General features: G+C 41.0%; 1 protein-coding gene across 1 annotated transcript in view; it reads left to right on the forward strand.

The window, feature by feature from the left end:
- Window positions 1–21421, forward strand: part of LOC124155329 (protein FAN-like) — a 117792-nt gene that overhangs the window by 11147 nt on the left and 85224 nt on the right. The window contains exons 4-5 of the mRNA XM_046529056.1: window positions 8171–8356; window positions 8437–8508. Of these exons, the coding sequence (XP_046385012.1) occupies window positions 8171–8356; window positions 8437–8508 (258 nt within the window). The remainder of the gene's footprint in view (window positions 1–8170; window positions 8357–8436; window positions 8509–21421) is intronic.

The raw sequence follows: 21421 nt of genomic DNA on the forward strand, positions 1-21421 counted from the left end.
CCACTACTCCCATTAGCACACCTTCGCCCTGCGGTCGTCCTAGATGTAAGTGCTGCCCAATTTTTACCCCTCCTTCTATCCCCAGTCATCTCGTCTCCTACCTACCACCACCTCCTGCGGCCTCCTGTACCTCAAAAAATGTAGTTTACCTTATTCAATGCAAGCACTGTCCCTCCTTTTATATAGGCAAATCCTCAACTCCCCTTAACCTTAGAATCAATAACCACAGAGCATCATGCTCTTCCTCTGACTTTGCATCCTTCCCAGTGGCGAAACATGCGGCCACTCATCAGCGTCAATTCAATGATTGCTACAATGTTTCAGTTTTAGCCTCCCTTCCCCCCACAGACCACCCACTCAAACTTAATTCTATTGAATTAAGCTACATTTGGCTATTCAAAGCATTTCTTCCTCCCGGCTTAAATATCCACCGCTAATCCCTTAATTGCCTCAACCCACTTCTTTTCCCCCCCTCTTTGGACCCTACCTCCCTACCTCCCCTCTATTTCCCCTTCCCTCAGCTATCCTTTATCCTCTACCTACAGTCTTTTACCTAACTCCGAGGAAGGTGGTAATACCACCGAAAATTTAGTTATCTAGTGAGTTTCTATTCTTTATTGTGTGTTCTGATACTGCCCATCCTAGGGTTTTTATGATATTTACCTCGCCGAGGAACATTTCGAAGTGTATATATATATATATATCAGCGGGTTGACCCGCTATCGTCAGTGCTGAAGGTGAACTGCTGCAGGCCGATCCTCCGGAAGCTCTCCTTGGTGAAGTAGTGGGGGTGGAAGAAGGGGAAGGGGAGAGGGGGGAAGGGAGGGTAGGGTTTGCTTTGACTATTAGTGGGCAATGTTTAGCCCGGGCATTTCAAACGCCTTTTCAACCCAAATATGTGCCATTTCCCTCGTTCTCACCTCGATGATGGTTGCCTTTTCTGGCAGAATTTCAATGATTGTTAGGGAAAAACATTTATCGAAGGAACTATTGTGTGAGGCGGTGTGAATGGGGACGGGTTCATGAAAGGGGGGGGGTTTTGCAGGAGTGTCTGTGGTTGTTCATTCGGATGGATATGGGTGTGGTGCATTCTCCTATGTAGTACGAGGGGCAAAAATTACAAAGTAGCTTGTAGACAACGTTGAAGGAAGTACAAGACGGTATGGAGGAGGATCTATTGATGACAGGTGAAGTGGTGGGGCGTAGCAGAGGGCAGCATTTGCAACGGGGGCGGTTGCATGGAGTAAGGGAGGAGAGTGGGGGGAGTGTGTGTCGGAGGAGGGGGCGGGTGGATTTTAAAATATTACCTAAGTTAGGTGCTCTTCTGTAGGCAATGGAGGGGCAGGATGGAAGAAGAGCAGCTGTGGTTTTGTTTTTGCTGATGATGGGGTACAGATCTTTTAATATTTTTTTAATTTTTTGAGTGCCAGGGAAGAATGTGGTGGTGAGATTGAGTTTTCTGGTTTGTTCTTTTTTGGTGCGTGGGGTGTACTGTTCAGAGGGAGAGAGTATTTTCTTTTTAAGCAGGGATTCTGGATACTCTCGTTTGAGGAGAGCATGGTGGAGGTTCTGTGTGGCTCTTTGAAGAGATGGTGAATTGTTGCAGATGCGATGGGCGCGGACTGAGAGGTAGTAGGGGATTACGTGTTTGGTGTGAGGTGGATGGCAACTGGTGTAGTGTAGGTATTGTTCATGGTTGGTGGGTTTTTTGTGGATGGAGGTGCTGAAGGTATTGTTTTCAAGGTGGATGTTTATGTCAAGGAAGGTAAGGGAGGAGGCAGAAATTGATGAAGTGAAAGAAACGGATGAGGTGGAGTTGAGGGATGTAATGAAAGTGTCAAGCGAATCACGCCCATGGGCCCATAGTAAGAAAATGTCGTCGATGAATCGGACCCACAGGAGAGGCTTGAGGGTTTGGGAATTTAGAAAGGAGCTTTCCAGGTGGCCCATGTAGAGGTTTGCATAGGCTGGGGCCATTCTGGTTCCCATTGGGACTCCTCGCTTTTGTAGGTAGATGGTGTCGTTGAAATTGAAGGCGTTTTTGTTAAGAATTAGTTCGGTTAATTGGATGGTGAAGTTGGTGGAGGGAGAGTGAGGCTGAGGGCGTTGGGCAAGAAAATGGTTGAGGGCATTGAGGCCTTCGTGGTGGGGAATAGAAGTATAGAGTGAAACGACGTCAATTGTCGCCATTAGGAGATTGGTACCGGTAGGGATAGGGGTTGAGTTAAGTATGCTTAGGAAATGATAGGAGTCTTTTATGAAGGATGGAAGGGTGGTGACAAGAGGTTGCAAGTAGTGATCTAGAAGGGCTGATATTCTTTCGGTTGGGGAATTGCGGCTAGACACAATGGGGCGGCCTGGGTTATTGGGTTTGTGTATTTCGGGGAGAAGATAGAATTGTGGAGTGTTGAAATCAGCAGGTGAGAGAAGATTAATTAATATATATATATAAAGTCTTGAGGAAAACGCACTACGCGATAGTATAAATAACGGACAAAATAAACACTAATAAAAAACGTAGGAACACATAGAAAAGGACACTCACAAAGAAGCTTGCAAACGTTTCAGCGGGTTGACCCGCTATCGTCAGTGCTGAAGGTGAACTGTTCACCTTCAGCACTGACGATAGCGGGTCAACCCGCTGAAACGTTTGCAAGCTTCTTTGTGAGTGTCCTTTTCTATGTGTTCCTATGTTTTTTATTAGTGTTTATTTTGTCCGTTATTTATATATATATATATATATATATACACTACTTCACTCATTCACATGGCGCCTTAAGCGCAAACATACATATAAATTCAGAGTTAAGGAAAGAAAGGGAAAGGAACATGGAATAGAAAAAGGACGAGGAAAACGGTGCTGTGGTAGGTGGAAAAAAGCCAGAAATCAGAGGGTAAAAATGCGGCCTGACTGGGACTCGAACCCAGAACCTCCTGGTTGCCGGCCAGGTGCTCTGAGTGGTGAGCTGCCCCAGTGCCATCTATTGGTTACTCTCGTGGGCCACAGCAAAGGAAGTTTTCTGTGTATAAACCCCCGCCGAAATCATGGTAAATCTAAGCGTCCTGGTAGCGCAACTGGTAGAGCACCTGGCCGGCAACCAGGAGGTTCTGGGTTCGAGTCCCAGTCAGGCCGCATTTTTACCCTCTGATTTCTGGCTTTTTTCCACCTACCACAGCACCGTTGTCCTCGTCCTTTTTCTATTCCATGTTCCTTTCCCTTTCTTTCCTTAACTCTGAATTTATATGTATATATATATATATATATAATTTATACATACATACAATAAATGCTATAAATAAATAACCTAGTTCCAGATAGTAAATATATATGATTTTTAAAATGAAACTAATAAAATTTGTCATTCTCATGCATTAATGGAAAGAAATAAAAATAATAGCATACAATTCAGAGGAGAAAATGAATGGAAATTGGCTTACCTTAAGGTAAAAGAAAAAAATTCTCCCGATCCTCCCAGGAAAGGTTGCTTGAGGCAGTGCTCACAAATGCGCTGCTGAGCAACTTTAGGGTGAAAAAGGTCGTAATAGAATTGAACCGAGCTCTGACGGAGGGCCGGAACCCTCGGGGTACGCATGACGTGATATCACGTCATGCCACACTTGAGGTGTTAATAAATAACAGTAGTTCACAATAATCAAGGTGAATATTATGTTCTGAGTAGATACTAATGTTACATACAATATTTGTCAGCGTAAAAGGAGAGGTACTAGATTGTACAGTCATATAGATATCCATTCACAGAATAATTATTCTTCTTGAATAGGAATACTTACAACCCCCTTCAGGATCTTCAGAGTTTTAAAGATAGGATCGGAGGAAGGTCATCATATGGTGTTCTTACTGTAATTCTAATTGCCCTTTTTTGCGATGTAAATTAATTAGGTGCGTGAGGGGATGAGCCCCAAAGGCAAATGATATTGTATGACATTCGGGAATAAAAAGCACCGTGGTATACTGTATCCTTACGGGCGCCATCTGTCCAGTACCCAATAAAAAATGAAGGCGTGCTAGCTATGTCGGGCAAGGGCCATGAAATAGGTTTCTCTACGAGTCACTCAGCAGGTCAAAGGAATGAGGTACACTGCAACTCAAAAAATGCAATAGAAAACATTTATTTCATCTCAATCATTAATATTAAACTACAAGACGAAAAGAAATGATCCCTTCATTGATGAAAACAGACGGAGCGTGTGCCCAATAACTCATTATGGGCGCTAGAAGGAAGTGAAATGTAAATGCATGGTGTCAGCCACAAAGTGATGCCACAGCAACCACCAGGGCAACTCTTACATATATCCTCCCCCCTGCCCAGTGGAGTTACAATACAGTGAGTGAGTGAGGCAGATAATTTAACAGAGTTGCTGAAGTGGTATGAAGGTAGCAAGTAGAGCTAAGTCTATTGGCTAAGATTTCAATATTTTCCCAAGGCATATTACTACTTATATATGTATGTATGTATGTATGCAGAAATTTAATTAGAGGTACATTCGTCATTAGTCAATAATCCTACGATTGGTTTGACGCACCTCTCCATTCCTCTCTCCTATCCACCAACCTTTTCATTGCGAAGTATTTCTTCTCTTTTACATCCTTTATATGTACCTCATTGTCCTATTTTAACTCATTCAGGACCCTCCTTTGCCCTTCTTCCCTCCCACCTGTCCTTCAACGAAATGTGGTCAACTAAGTTGTCCCACCTTCTACTTGAGGTTTATAGAAGAGTCCTCTTTTCTCCTTTCACTCTTCTTAGCAGCACTTCCTCATTACTTACTCCACGGCCAATCCATTTTATCTTCATCATTCTTGGGTAGCATACATTTCAAATGCTTCCACTCTTGACTTTTCTGCTGCCGTCAACGTCCAAGCCTTGCCCCCACTGAGAATCAGACTCCATATGTAGCATCTGATTAATTGTTTTCTTACTTCTGTACTTGTGTTCTCAGCTGTAAGAATAGTCTTCTTTTTGTAGACAGCCCTCTTTGCCTGCGCTATTCTAATGACTATTTCTCTCTTGCTTCGTCCATCGTTGGTAATTCGGCTTCCCAGGTAAGGAAACTCTCTCACCTTTTCAAGCTTGTGCTTTCCTAGTTAATGTTTGTCTTAGCCTCCTCTCTTCTGCTGCATACTAATATCTTAGCCTTCTTTTTTTTTGATTTTCAGCTGATATCTGGCCATTGTCCTTTCCATACTTGTCAAAGTCTTCTTCAAGTCCTTCTCTGTCTCGGCTATGATTGCTATGTCATCAGCCAAGTGCAGCATACTATTTTTTTCTCAATGCTTTCTCCTTCATTTCATTGATGGCTTTCTCGATGTAAACATTAAAAAGTATGGAGGAAAGTGCACACCCTTGTCTCACCCCTTTTTCTGTTCTTGCTTCTGCACCGTTGGGTCTGCATTTGATCACAGCTACTTGGTTTTAAGAAAAACTATGAAAAATTCTACGATCATTGTAGAGAACACCTATTTCTTTCAGAATTCCAAGCATTGAATTCCATTCCACATAATCAAATGCCTTCTCTAAATCGACAAATGCTATGAAATTCAGTTTATTGTTCTCCATTCTCTTCTCTATTAGCAGCCTAAGAGCCAAACTTGCTTCTCTTGTGCCCTTGCTTTTCCTAAATCCGAATTGGTCCTCATCCAGGAATTCTTCTGCTCTTCGTTCTATTCTCCTGTAAATGATTCTTGTTAGAATTTTCTACGCATGTGTCGTTAGGCTTATGGTCCTAAAATTTTCACACTTCTCTGTTCTCTTCTTTTCAGGTCTGGGAACGATGATGTTCTTCTCGAAGTCACTGGGTAAAATTTGTTTTCAGTACATATCGCAGGGAATTTTACAGAGTGAAGGCCTTTTCTCCTGCATTTTTCATTGGCTGTGCTGGAATGTCATCTATTCCTGGGGCTGTATTCTTTCGCAGGTCTCTAATTGCTGCGTCAAATTCCGATCTTAAGATGCTCACTCCCATGTCATCAATTTCTATTTCACTTTCTTCTTTGATAATTTTTTAGCTAAGTTTGCTTCTGTTGTATAATTCCTCAAGGTATTCCTTCCATCTCTTGGCTTACTCTTCGTTTTCAATTAGAATATTTCCATTCTTGTCCCTTATGGTGTTGCATCTTGTGCTTCTTTCCTTGAAATGGTTCCTCGCTATTCTATAGGCCGCTTTCGTTTTCCCTTGTACGAGGTTATTTTGCATGTCCTTGCATATGTTCCTCATCCACGCTTCTCTAGCTTTCCTCACTTTTCGGCAAATCTCGTTCCTTATTCTCTTGTAGCAAGCCTGTCCTTCCTCATCATTCTAATTCTTATACTTTCTCCGTTCTTCAATGAGGTCTAGGACTTCATCCATGATCCTTGGCTTTTTCTAAACACATTCTCTTCTCCCTAGAACTTCTCTAGCGGCCTCCTGAAACCTTTTTTTTATGTTAGTCCAGTTATTCTCAACTGAGTTTTCAGACTGATCTAGTCCTATCTTGCGCTCCACTACTTCTTGCTGATTTTTTGGCTCCTTTAGTTTCTCTAATTGCCATGCGTTCTTCGCTGATTTCTTTCTTTTCTTGATTTTCAGATGGCATTTCATCTTCACTAGATTATGATCACTGTCGATATCTGCCCCCATGTAGCTATTACAATCCTTTATCTGGTTCCTAAACCTCTGCTTCACTAAAATATAGTCCAGTTGAAATCTTTTTTTGTCTCCTGGCATTTTCCATGCATATCTTCTTCGCATGTGATTTTTAAATAGCGTGTTGGCAACCACTAATTTGTGTTCTGTGCAGAATTCCAGGAGCCTTTCTCCTCCCTCATTTCGACTTCCTAATCCATATTTTCCGGTTATCTTTCCATCTTGACCTTTGCCAACAGCTTTGCAATTTCCTAAAACAACAAGGTTTTCTTCAACCCTTGCCTGTTTGATTGCTTCCCTGTTGATATCGTAGACATCTTCAACTTCTTCATCCTCTTAGTCTGTCGTGGGCATGTAAACCTCTACAACTGCGGTATCTACTGGCTTAGTCTCTAACTTTACCATAACTATCCTCTCATTGTACTGTGAGAAGCTTTTCACATGCATTCTGCCGCTATTTCTGAGCATTGTTCAAACCCCAACATTACCGTTTAGAGATCCTGTGTGGGTAATCCTATAGCATCCACTCCAAAAGTCTCCCTCCTCAGGCCACTTCATTTCGCTGATTCCTAGCACGTCGATATTCAATCTTTGCATTTCCAGCTTAAGTGTTTTTAGCTTACTGCAGGTCCTATGTAATCTCATGTTCCATGTAACCTATCCTCATAACTTGATCACAATGTAACGATGTACCCTCTCGGGTAGTCTCTGCCCAGAGATCCAAATGGGGGACCAGTTTACCTCTGGAATTTTTTACCTGAGAGAATTCCATCATGTCAGGTTATTTAGAGTTGGATTAGCTGCAACTCCTGGGGATAATATTGTAGTGGTTTTCCCTTGCCTTCCACGTCACAGTACCGCAGCTGTTAAAGTAAATGTTACCACGCCTGCAGTGAATGAGTGTCGCTGTACTGACCACCTTGGTCTCCGCCTTCACTCATATGAAGAAGAGCTGCTGCCCTCTCCCCTGGTTGGTGTGAGGCATATTTGTTAGTGGCCTCCCATTGACAAGTCACGGCATCTTCAACGGTTTAATGTATCATTTAGATGGCCTATCTTACCCAGGGATAGACCCATAGCACCTCAAATGCAGCTGCTTTTTGTCCATGTCTGCTTATTCAACTCGTAAACTCGCTTATATCGCAGCTGACTTCTATATCTAGAGGTTGGCTCACTATCCGCAACCCAGTGGACGCATTCGGTGGTTAAAAGCTCAGCTGCGAGATGGACTTTTTATCAATTTTAATTAAAATACTTTCACGGAGATGACTTTTACATACAAATTGAACAGTATGTGAGTTTTCAATGTTTAATCTCAATTCATCATCAACACACTGGTGAATAATCTTTCTTTCCTTTTGGTCGTACTTGCACCGGGGGTGACTGACAGATGAGGGTGCTGAGGAGTGGGATAGAGTAATAGGAATGATAGGATGAGGTGGTTGCAGATTTCACTCTGAAAAGGTGGTTGATTTCATCTGCTAACGTGTTTAACGTGTTGCACTTGTTTGGTTTTTGATTGCAGATTGCAGCCATAGTGTTCTCACGGCAGGCAAGGGTGCCCTTTGACCCCCTGTGGCTGGACGACCTCAACGAGGAGGTGAAGGTGGAGGTGGTGTGCTGTCGGATCACGCCGCTCGTCAGTCACCCCGGTCGCATCATTGTGACCAATGCCTGCCTCTGCTTCCAGCCTTTCAGCAACGTTGAGCAGGTGAGTGAGTGTGTGGGTTGTGCTCGTGTCCGCCCTCCCCTCTGATTGATGCTCTCTCTTCTCCTTGCATTGCGTTGCAGTGGCCTGTGCTCAAAGTGCAACTGAGGGACATCCGTGCGATCGTGAAGAGACGCTTCCTGCTCAGACAAACGGTGAGTTCACCTTCGTGAAAGTGAAATTCGTAATCGCCCTTATCCATTATTTGAGAAAAATTATTTGACTCAGGGTATTTCATTTGAAGCATTTCCAAACTTGTCGAATAATTCTGTGTATTGCACAATGCGTACATAGTAAGATAAAAGTGTATTTAATGGCAGGGAAGAGACATGCAGTGATAAAGACTGTGTTTTGAGGCTTCCTCTGGACATAACATCATCTGTAGGCAACATTCTCAAATATAATCATAATCATAATTTATTCAACATTAAACATAATACAATGTAATAGTCTTCATCAAAGAAAAACTAAAGCTAGAATATACAATTTAGAGTATTGCTCTCCAGAAATTCATTGAGTGAATAGAAAGCTTGAGTCACTATCCATGAGTGAAGAACACCTTTAAACTTTCTTTAAGTACAATTTCTTGCCTCTTGAGGTAAGTGGTTGAACATGCAAAGTTTAACATGGTCAAAAGAATTTTTTATAGTTGACAGCCTACAGTGGGGCTGTAACAGATTATTTTTGAGCCTTGTGTTGTAATGGTGGACACCAGCACCAGTTTTATGGCTGTCAATGTTCACTTTTACATTTATTAAACATTTAAATATATATAGACCGTACAATGTCATAATCCCTTGCTGTCTGAATAGTGGTTTGCAGTGTTCCCTTACGTTAGAATTGGTAATAATCCTAATGGCTCTTTTCTGTAGAATGAATAACTCTTTAGAGGAGGAAGAATGGCCCCAAACCTCAATGCCATAGGAGAGGTGGCAGTGAAAAATGGCAAAGTAAACTGCTCGAAGATGTTCAGCGGGAATGAGTGTTTTCAGTTTTCTAAGAAGGAATATGGCTTTTGATAACTTAGCAGTTGTAGAGGATGTATGACAATCCCATAATAGTCTGCAGTCAAGGTCAAAGCCCAGTAGCTTTAAATTTCTAGTGTGGTACAGTGTAGGGCTTAAGGAGAACACCATTTGTTGGGTTTTATTTGTGTTAAGGGCAAGCCTGTGTGCTGAGAACCATTCTTCGGCCACTGAAAGGATAACATCCGAAGGATAGGTGGGGTCATTTAGATCATGTATCAGAGTAGTGTTGTCAGCATATAAAACTGACGTGCAAGGAAGATGGTGTGGGAGATAATTTATCAAAATTAAAAATAAAAGAGGACCAAGGACTGATCCTTGTGGTACACCATGTGTTACGTTAAGAGGGGCAGACAGTGAATTATTCACTTGAACACATTGCGAGCGGTTTGTTAAGTAGGACTCCATGAGTTTTAATTCGGTATTATTGATACCATAATATTGTAATTTTCTAAGGAGTAGTGGATGGAAAACACAATCAAAAGCTTTAGAAAGGTCACAAGCTGTTAGAACGAGAGGATCTATTTTCAAAAGCCTCCAGTAAGTTATCGACCTCATATTTGATGGCAGAAGATGTAGAACGACCTTGACGAAAGCCATATTGAGAGGGTGTAAATAGGTAGATTATTCAATTCAATTCATTTATTTACGGGATAACCCATTAACCATATTCTTACATATAGTTTTACATATGATAAACAATACAAAATACTGAACACACATGCAATAAACCCAGAAAAAGAAGAAAAAAAAATCTATACAGAATTGCACATCAATGAATAAAACATGTAGAGAGATACAACAAAATAAAATTTAAAGTATAAACATTATTATCGTGAAAATGATTGTAGAGCTGAAATTTAATGACTTTTTCAATTATCTTACCAAAAACAGGAATGTTAGAAATTGGGCGGTAATTTGCTGGTGAGGTTCTATCACCTTTTTTTATGAATAGGGACTATTTTCAATATCTTGAGTTTTTTTGGGAATGAGCCTGAGTGAAAGCAAGTATTGCAGATTATTGCAAGGGGTTCACTGAGTACATCTGCTAATTGTATGATAAGGTTGGCAGATAATCCATAAATGTCGGTGCAGTTTGATTTTCTGAAGCTTTTGATAGTTTTAAAAATGTCAGTGGGAGTAACCCACTGCCATTTGAATGCAGGTGCGGTTACAGGGAGTTCTCTAAGAAGATCAGTGGCATCAGCAGATGGGCTCTTTAAAGAGGAGATGATGAGATTGATTGAGTCAATGAAATGCTTGTTCAGGCTTTCAGAACAGAAAGGGAGTTCTGAATTGAGATGTATAGAGCCAGTTTCAGAATTAATAACTTCCCAGGCTGCCTTTACTTTATTGTCAGCCTTATTAATTAGAGTACCATTTGCCATAATTTTTGACTGATTTATTTTATTTATGTGTATATGGTTGCTCATGGCCTCACTCAACACACTTTCACGTCACTCACCAATGCAATTAGTTGACAAGCCTATGAAATGAAATAAAATATTATAATTAGGGATGAGTTGATTCCAAATGTCGATTCTCGATTCCACCGATTCTCGGGCCCGGAATCGGAATCGAGAATCGATCGCCTAAAGTCGATTCCGATTCCATCGATTCCAGGAAGATAAATGCTTTGAGCATAGACTATAAGTTTGGGGCATAAATGCTGCCACACATCTAAGCGGCCGCGGTGTCAGCCTTGCCCACGCGGAGGATACGCCCGGCACACGGGTGCTGCGACGAACATGCCTAAGAGACCTCGGAAACATGAAAATGTTGGCAAGAGCGACAAACCGACTAACCCTGAAAAGGTGCGTGTTCATGAGCAACTCTCAGAGAAAAAAAATTGGAAACCTTGGGATCGGGAAGCAATGCATGCGTTTTCCGTTCTTTTATGAACTGCTGGTCACGGCAAGTCAAATTGTTACAATTATGAATCACATTCGGAGAATTCATCTGGACCACCAATTTTAAAGTATAATAGATCGAAACATATTTTTTTTTACTTTCAAATGATATTTGAAGCCTGATGATAAGAAAAATGTGCAGAGAGCGAGTTTTCCTGTGAAAAAAGTTTCTTACAAATTGTTTTGGAGAGCGGTTTTTTTTATAAATTAAACTTTTTTAGACTAACACGTGCCTGCGTCAATAATAAAAAAATTAGACACATTCGTGTTTGTATAGCCCAGTTTCATCAATGCAACCCTTGAGGAAGTTGATACTTGCTTGGCATAAGCCGCCGCGGCCTCCGGGCGGACTCGACAGGTTGCGTTCGGCCGCCACCGTGCACCCGCCAGGCTGCTCTGGTGTGTATCGACGCCATGAACGCTACATTATTGTTAAGCCACCGCGGCCAAACGAGAATGTAGCCACCGCGGCTATTGTTATTTTTAGGGATGGTCGTATCGGATACCTCGGATCCAAATACCTGCAGATATTGCCCTTCATCGGATCCAAAGTCGCGGAAGACATCGGATCTGGATCCGAAATTTTAAATAATAGCTTCAGTGAGTGAAACTCCCCATAAGGGTGGAAAAAGTTCCGATTCTCTCTTCGAATGCGTCGTCGCATGCGATTCTTGTCCTACTCATGAACCGTTTTATTTGAAAGCTCTCGCAGAGGTTGCAAGTAGAATTTCAGCCGTGGTCAGGATTTTCAGCCAGAAAATAAAAAAGGCAAAATACGACTGGCACATAGTGTGACTCTTCCCAAGAGATTGAACAATCATCGGAGGAATCTCACCACCATAGGATACTAACCACGTCAAAAGTAACTACGTCGCAAATTTCAGAAAACCACCCTCGGCCGTCCATCAGCCCGTGCCTGTTGTTTTTTTTCACATCCGAAATCACACGGACCAAAAATCATTGTCTTCTAAGGAAAATATCATATCACACGAAAACAATTGAAGCGTGTTTCATCCCTACCTCGTCTCACCAACTGACCTTTTTTGGCCTTCCTGCTTCAATTCTCCGTTTCTAGACGACAAATGCTAGGAGAGTGACTTTCTGGGCCCAAAGATATTTTGATAGCTTCGACAATTAGATGATATGCACGAGATTTAAAAAAGAACTAGACCAAACGAGACGCATTCCTGACGATATTACAGTTTATTTTTCAGCTCTAATTGATTGCCACTCAGTTTTCTATCTACAATTCTACAATTACACTTAACTGATATGCAACATTGTCCAAACAGCATAATTTTCAAAGAAACAAGCGCAGCATTAACCCCTCAAACAATTAGAGACGGATTGGAAACGCCAACTACATATATCACGTAGCGCGCCTGGCTTCGTTTTGAAGGCAACGACATCATTGAAGCAAGATCTGACTTCTTCATCCTTGAGTCCCTCATTTGTAGCCTTGTTGTTTGAAATACGGAGGGAGCGTGCTCCTTCCTCTCCACCTCTCCTTTACGCGCTCCTTCCCAGTGGCGTAGCCATGGGGAGGATCCGGACCCCACCCCCCGAAATATAAAAACACAGTTATTGTCCTTCACAAAAGAAAACAAAATATTGAAAAATCAGGAATTTACAAAAATTTTCTCTAACAAATTAAGTTTTTTGATTATAAAAAGTGTTAAAATTAGTTTAAAACCCATTATTTAGTGCCTGGTTTTTTCAACAATTTTCCCCCCTGGTTTTGGATCACCCCCCCCAATTGAAATTCCTGGCTACACCACTGCTCCTTCCCCTCCACCTCTCCTTTACGATCTTCTGCTGCCCACTCCTTCCACATGCTGAGCGGTTGAGCACCTCGTCGCACGTGACGTTAATGCCGTTTTAAATACTTTTAATTGTGTTGCTGATTGCGCAGTTGAAATTTAATTTAATGATGCACCGTTAAAAATGTCTTTCATTGTGTATAAACATTTCCATTGAGATAAGGAGAACCAATGAATGCCATGTGCATGCACTGTGGCGTAAATTATCGCGAGGATGTGCTAAATCCACCTCACTGTAACTGAAGCATTTTCAGGTGAAACACAAGTCCGTATGCGATGAGAAAGTAAAATTCGGGGGAAACGTGCGTGAGGAAAATTTGAATTCAGTCGATAGCAGGGGGGTAGCCAGGAATTTTGTTAAGGGGGGATCCAAAACCAGGGGGGAAAATTTTTAAACACCTGGGTACAAAGGAGAGGGTTTCAAACTAATTTTAACGCCCTTCATAATAGAAAAAAACTTCATTTTTCAGAGATTCAATTTTTTTTTCATTTTTGTAAATTCATGATTTTTAAATACTTTGTTTCCTTTTATGAAGGAAAGTAATGGTGTTTTTATATTTTGGGGGGGTCCTCTCGCTACGCCACTGGTCAGTGGTTCATCCTAAGATTTTTCCTATTTTCATTTCCAAACCCAAGCGTAACAGTTTAGGCCTTGAGTATGTAAAGATGTTTTTAAAAAACAACGTGAAAGCCCATAAAATAATTTTTAATTTATAAAAATATTGAAATGTGTATGAAAATCTAAAAAGCATTCCATTGATTGTATGTACCCACAAAAAACTTGAATAATGACTTTGTAAAATCGCAGGAATTAAAAATGCATTTGGATTCGAAAATATCCGATTCGAAAGATCTGGCTCCAAAAATCCTGGATCCGTCCAACCCTAGTTATTTTATTCCATTTGTAACGTAAGACGATTCATTTTCAGAACCTTTTTTATTTCCTTCAATTCTCTCCACAATACTCCACAAAACCTCTCCTTTTTCACATCTCACTCAACAATCCCCTCTCCCCAAACAAACCCTTCACAACCAAAATAACAAATTCAAAAAATCAGACGTTACAGTCTTTCCTCCATCCTTTTAAGAAATTTGTCCATAAATGTTTTAATGCTTCAATCACTGGACAAAATTTTATTGCGATGCCGTTGGAGTACCCCTTGCCAGATGGTGCCACACTCGAATACTTACCGACTTCCAATCTATTTGATGTCGCCCATCGCCCTGCTTAGCGCATCCGCGTTCTTATGAGCTGACCCCGGCCGATGCACGATCTCAAAATCGTATTGTTGAAGCATCAATGACCATCTCAACAGCCTTGGATTACTTCCTGACGTTCTATCTAGCCATCGTAAAGGATTGTGATCTGACACTACCTTAAAAGGTCTGTGGCCATCTAGATAAACGTGGAGTTTTTTTACCCCCCAAACTATTGCCGCACATTCTTTTTCTATGGTGCTAAACTTACGTTCGGTTTCATTGAACTTCTTACTCAAGTATACAATTGGGTGTTCATGTCCTTGATTATCTGCTTGACTAAGAACTACGCCAATTCCCAAATCCGAAGCATCCGTTTGCAACACAAACTCTTTGGAAAAATCTGGTGCACTAAGCACCGGTTCCGCCACCAGCATCTTCTTCAACTTATTGAATGCATGATTGCATTCCTCAGTCCATTCTATCTTGCCTTTCTTGGATTTTCCTTTTAATGCATCTGTTAAAGGTGCTGCTATACGAGAAAAATCAGGAACGTATCTTCGATAATATCCTGCCAATCCCAAGAAACTTCTTACCTCTGTTTTGGACTTCGGTGTCGGGTACTGTCTCACAGCCTGAATCTTCGTGCCTACCGGAGACAGTTTACCTTGTCCTACCATGTGACCAAGATACTTCACTGAATGCTGAGTGAGTCTACATTTTCCTGGTTTTATTGTTAAATTTGCAGCTTTGATTCTAATCATTACTGCTTCAAGATGTTTCAAATGTTCATCCCTAGTTTCTGAAAATACAGCTACATCATCAATATATGGCACAGCAAATTTCTCTAATCCTCTAAGTACTTCAGTCATTAAACGGCAAAAGTCATGTGGAGCATTTTTCAATCCAAAGGTCATTCGTAATGGTCTAAAAGTTCCAAAACTGGTTATAAATGCAGCGTAAATACTTGCTCGCTCAGTCATGGGAATCTGCCAGTAACCCGTAGTTAAATCAAACAAGGTTATGTACTTAGCTCGAGCTACTCGCTCCACGCATTCCTCTACATTAGGTACCGGAAAATACTGTGTTTTAATTTTTTTGTTCAATCTTCGATAATCCACACATGGTCTTGGGTCTTTCCCCGGCACTTCCACCAAAATCATTGGAGATGTGTATTCGGAAGGGCTCTCTGTGACTATTCCCATATCCACCATCTTTTTCACCTCCTTCTCCAAAATCTCCGTTTGCCGTGGTGACAAACGATATGGCTTGATTTGCACCTTCTCTGAATCGACTAACTCGATGTCATGCTGTATTATATCTGTAATACCGGGTTTATCCGTAAATATTTCTGCATACATCTTCAACAATTCCCTAAGACTACTAATTTGAGAAAAATTTAAACGATCAGGTAATGAGCTTGCTTTGATCCATTCTAGATCTTTGGGGTTGTTGTCCTGAACAATCCTCGTTTCACTGTCAGGGACTTGTGATAAAAAATTTACTATCACCTCCATCGTTTCTCTTTTATGGTATTTTTTTTATCATATTCACGTGGAATACTTGAGATTTTGCCCGTCGCCCAGGCAAACTGACCACGTAGTTTGTGTCGGAGAGCTTCTTCTCAATAACACCAGGATCCATCCATTGTACAGATAATTTGTTCTTCCTTCCCGGCATTAATACCAGAACTGAATCCCCCGTTTCAAAACTTCTGTGAGTTGCATGACGGTCGTAATATATTTTCCTTTTAAGCTTCTCCTCCTCCATTTTCTCCACTGCCAGTTCACGTGTAACTCTGAGTTTATTCAACAAATTAAACACATACTCCACCACTGATTGTTCCTCCGGATTCTCTTCCAACCATTTTTCTTGTATCAACATTAATGGGGTGCGTAAGTTTTTTCCGTATACCAATTCCAATACCAATTGGTGCAAATCCAAGACTTTCATGCGTAGTGGTCCTCAATGCAAATAAGGCAGCCGGTAGATATTTGTCCCATTCGTTTCCGAAATCTACACTCATAGCTCTTAAAACCTTTTTGAGTGTTCGGTGCATTCTTTCAACCGGATTAGACTCAGGATGTTGAATAGATGAATGTACAATACTAATACCACACTTGTTAAAGAAACTTGTAGTCAGCTCACTGGTAAAAGACGTTCCACGGTCCGACTGAACTTCATGTGGGAAGCCTATTCGACAAAATAAGTCAATTAATACCTCCACAATCGTTGGTGAAGAAATATCCTCAATCGCTATTGCTTCGGGAAATCTCGAAGACACGCATATCGCCGACAAAATATACCTCTTCCCTGATCTAGTTTCTGGTAGTGGTCCACAAGTATCGATGTTAATTCGATAGAAAACTTCTGACATAGATGGAACAATGGTTAAGGGAGCTTTCTTTCTGTCACCTCCCTTCCCAGCCTTTTGACATGCATCGCACGTTCGTATTTAATTTTCCAGGTCAAGATACCACTTTGGCCAATAAAAATATCGCGCTAGTTGACTTTTTGATTTTGTAACACCTAAATGGACTAGCGTTGTCTCATGGCATAGTTGTAAAATCTGAAACCTATACTGCGTTGGTATTACAACAAAATTCTTCATTTCGTTTAACTTATCCTTTCTTCTCAGAACAAGCACTTTGTTTCTAAGAAAAAATCCTTCTTCATTCTTGCTCTCTGCCCCTGCGGGTTATAATTCCCGAAAACATTCCTGTAGCGATGAGTCATTTTCCTGTGCTTCAATTAATTCATCTTGTCTTATTGAGATCACGCTATTCGCCTCTTTCGGCGTTCTGCCGACTTCAAACCGGCATCCTCCTTCTTGATTTGAGTCTCTATCGCCTATTTCCTCTGAAGATTCCTTATTTTTCCCTTCTTCCATATGTTTTATTCGTTCCGCTTCTAATTCACCTCTTCTCTTTGCCGCTCGAGTCTGCACCGTATTTATCCAATGTTTTTCTTGTTGCTCTAATTGACATTTTTCAATTAGTTCTGTGGTGGTATTTCCCAAAATATATACACCGCGATCCAAATCATTCTGTACTACCACAGCCTTCCCCATTACTCGACCGAACTCTCCAATTACTTCTACTTCTGCTATAGGAAGAAAACGATCGCGTACTTCTAAAGCTTGCTGTATCCAAACAGTTTCTCCTGTATACATGTGTGGGGCAACATATTTCTGAGCCACTACATCGATTGTTGCACCTGTATCTCGTAATATCTTCATTGAATACCCATTTACCATTCCCTCTGTCAAGTATTTGCCAAACATATTTTTATTATTTTCAATTTTTAAAGAACCAACGAATTCTTTTTCTTCGTTATCCTTCGTTTTTTTCTTTGGGCAATTTGCGAGAAAATGTTGAGTGGAACCACACCCGTAGCACTTGGGTTGAAACCTCTTTTCGAAATTAAGTCCCAAAGACGATGATTTAGGCATCTTTTCCATAGCCAAGTCACGCCTTTCTTCATCAGAATTTACAGAAACAGTCTTCGGCTTTGTAAACTGGATCCTTTTATTTTGTTGATCCTTAATGTAATGATCGGTGGTTTTCCGTCCCATGCTTTCTCTAATAGCAAAACTATCCAACTTCTCAGCCAATACATTCGGATCCTTAAAATTTGGCCATTCGTCTATCAGGAGATCTCGCACCTCTATGGGTACTTTTCTTTTCATCTGATCAGTCACCATCAGTCCTTTTAACTCCTCAAAAGAAATTATATCCATCCCGTCAATCCATCCTTGGAAATAATTAGTCATTTTATATACTACATCACTCCACGCCATACCATTTGATTTGGACTGCTTGTGAAATAACTGTCTGAACATTTCTGAGCTCAATTTGTATTTCTTAAGCAGTAAATTTTTCACAAATTCATAACTATCAGCTTTTTCCCTAGGTTCTCGAGAAATTATATCATTAATCTCGTTTGATAGTAATCCCGTCAAGTAAAATACTAATTGGTGTTCCGGAATACCGGCCCTATCTGCCTGCCTTTCAAAACGTTCAAGATATAAACTAATGTTTTCCCCGTGAGGATCAAATTTATCCATATGCCGAGTTATATCTATTTTCGGCAGTGTCCTCTGAGCGGTCTCCGTCTCCAATCCATCACACTCGCGGTTTAAATTGGTTTGTGAAAATTTTAGTTTCTCTATTTCTAACTGAAAACTTCTCTGTCTTTCAGCGTCTTCTCGTTCCAATCTTCTCTCTTCTGCCTCTCGTTCCCGTTCCAATCTTCTCTCTTCTGCTTCCCGTTCTAATCTTCTCTCTTCTGCCTCTCGTTCCCGTTCCAATCTTTTCTCTTCAGTCAAAAACTTCAGCATCTCTTTAACAAATTCCTCATCATAATCTTTACTTTTTAGTATCGCTTGTTTGTACTCTACGACTCTAGCTTCCCTCCCCACGTCAGCTCCTACTTCATATGCGATTTTGCACAAAACATCTTTAGGGACTCTAGCCAAATACGACATTGTTTAAGTTTTTCCGCAAATCTATCACCTAAACAACTCACTAAAATGAGGAAGTCAGAAACAGCACCCAGTATGCTCACACCATCCGGCAAAAAGGGTACTCACCTTTCCCGAAGCAAAAACGCCACACCAGCAAATTAAACTTCCACTTCTTCCGAAAAACACCAAGTCGTCTTTGCTTGCAGCTCCAACTTCTCAATGTGCATCCTTCCTTGAAGCAAATACCATCTCCAGTCCGCTTCCTCGAACCAGCAACCGTTCCAACGCTCAAACCGGCCGCTGCGTCTTCTCAATTTCACTCAGGCTAATTTTTCCAAACCTGTGTCAAACATCCCATCCTCGTCGCCAGAAAAACGTGGGCTCACACTTACGTCTGTAACGTAAGACGATTCATTTTCAGAACCTTTTTTATTTCCTTCAATTCTCTCCACAATACTCCACAAAACCTCTCCTTTTTCACATCTCACTCAACAATCCCCTCTCCCCAAACAAACCCTTCACAACCAAAATAACAAATTCAAAAAATCAGACGTTACACATTCAATTCTTAAATTTTAATATCAGCAATATTACAGATAAATCAAAATCCCACCTGTTAGAAGGAATTAGAATCGATGGAATCGGAATCGAGAATCGGGAATTGATTTGAAGGAATTGGAATTGGAATCGGAATCGAAATAAAGTGGAATCGACTCATCCCTAATTGTAATATACCTTTGTATGTATTAATTACTTATAATAGTAAGCCATCCCGAATTGATATTACTCATTGATATTCTTGACGGTGTAATTGATCACGATGTAATTTTAGCAACCTTAAAAACAGAAGTAGAAACAGCTGTAAAACCAAAATGCCAAACAAAATTTTATTTGATAGTTGTATCTTCATTAAAATAGGCGAGATATGTAATTGTTCATCTATGGACTTCGTAACAAAAACAAAGGATAAAAGCTCAAATCTTACTCCAAGGAATCTACAAACACATTCAGCAAAACTCGAAAAGTTGTCATGACTCCAGCGACATCCAGAGGTTGGAGGGAGACCCACCCCGGAATGCGGGATCGGGTAATCATTTTGTTGAAGGAAAAACTCGTCGAGCTGAAGTTTTAAAATACCTGGGGGTGCATTTATTTGTTTATTTCCTCTGAAAGAGTGAGTGCCAAGGTATAAGGGGCCGGCGAGGTCCGCGGGGCTGAGGCTGGATCTGTCCGGAATGGCCTCTCTGGGGATCTCCGTGGATCTACGGCAGCTCTGGTGGGGGTTCCAGCATTGGCAGCGGGTCCAAGAACTGCAGTCGGTGTGGTGGCATCAGTAGCCATGTCCACGACGGGATGGGGGAAGGTTCGTCACTGGGGGCACGTGTTTCAAAGTGGGTTTTGTCCTTTTACGTTGAGGCACAACAAAGTAATTGTGAAGAACCTAAGTAGTACCACAAGGATGTTAAATGGGACCAATAGAAATATAGAAAACTGTAACATTAGGTCAAAAAGTCCAGTATGTTAGGTGAAAAATGAAAGAAACTGGAAGTAAAAGAAAGTTATGCCTTACGAAGCTCAAAAACCAAAAGATCAATGCGTGGTGCAGTGCAAAATTTCAAGAAAATGCGGTATAAACTTGTGTAAGAGACGCACTTTTTTCCCAGAAATGCTGCAAAAAAAGGGGGTGCAGCTCTTACACGAATTTCTTATCTCCCCCTTCATTTGTTGCAAGTCCAAGGGGAACTGAGGAACGTTGGTTTTCAGCGTGAGTCAGTCATCTGAAACCCTTGGACAAAAACAAGCGGCAGGCCGGGAAGTTTCTCCCTTAGTGACGTGTTTTTACAATGCTCCTGTTTGCTTTTCTTACTTGTAAGCACCGTGCTGTTACCTCAGAGGTGAACATGGAAGAGATCATGGTTAACGCAGTTTGTAATATCATAATTACGTGCCAAAATCACGCGTTACCTGGGACATAGGCAACCTAGCCAAACATTCCTGCATTGATCGTTTTCCTGCATTCATCTTTTTTTTATGTCCATCTTCCTGAAAAACGATAGATCGAGGTTCCTCTGTACTTTCCTGGGCAGTCGAAACTTCCTACATGTTTGTCTTCGTGGCTTCCAGAAGGATTGATCGTGTGAAACACGGCTTATGCTATTCCTTCAATATGTTCTCAATCTGGTGAATTGAAAGGACAAGTGAATGCATTATTTCTAGATTTTAAGAAAACCTTCAACATGGCACCTCACAAAAAGCCTTAAAAAATACCTTCATGCAGGTTAAATGAAACAAGAGTAAACTGGATTTGTGACTTACCGCATAATTAAAGGCAAAAAATAGTTTTTGACATAATTAGCTCTGATGTAATTTGAGATCAGTCAGGTGTCCCGCAAGGAAGCACAATCACTCCATTTTTGTTCATCACATATATAAATGACCTCTGATCGCAAATTAGGAGTTAAATGCATTTATTTCCTGATAACACTGTCATCTATCACAAAATTAGTGATCATAAACACACTAGGTGAATATCAACTTAGAACAATTTTCGACATTTTCCTCCTTCAGCCGGTTGCCAGTCACAACTAGAATGTACTGGCTGAAAGACCTCTCTGCGTCCATGCTGCTTACTGGTGCCCAGATTGTGTGGA

Source organism: Ischnura elegans, chromosome 3 (assembly GCF_921293095.1).
Source record: "Ischnura elegans chromosome 3, ioIscEleg1.1, whole genome shotgun sequence".
Taxonomy (NCBI): domain Eukaryota; kingdom Metazoa; phylum Arthropoda; class Insecta; order Odonata; family Coenagrionidae; genus Ischnura; species Ischnura elegans.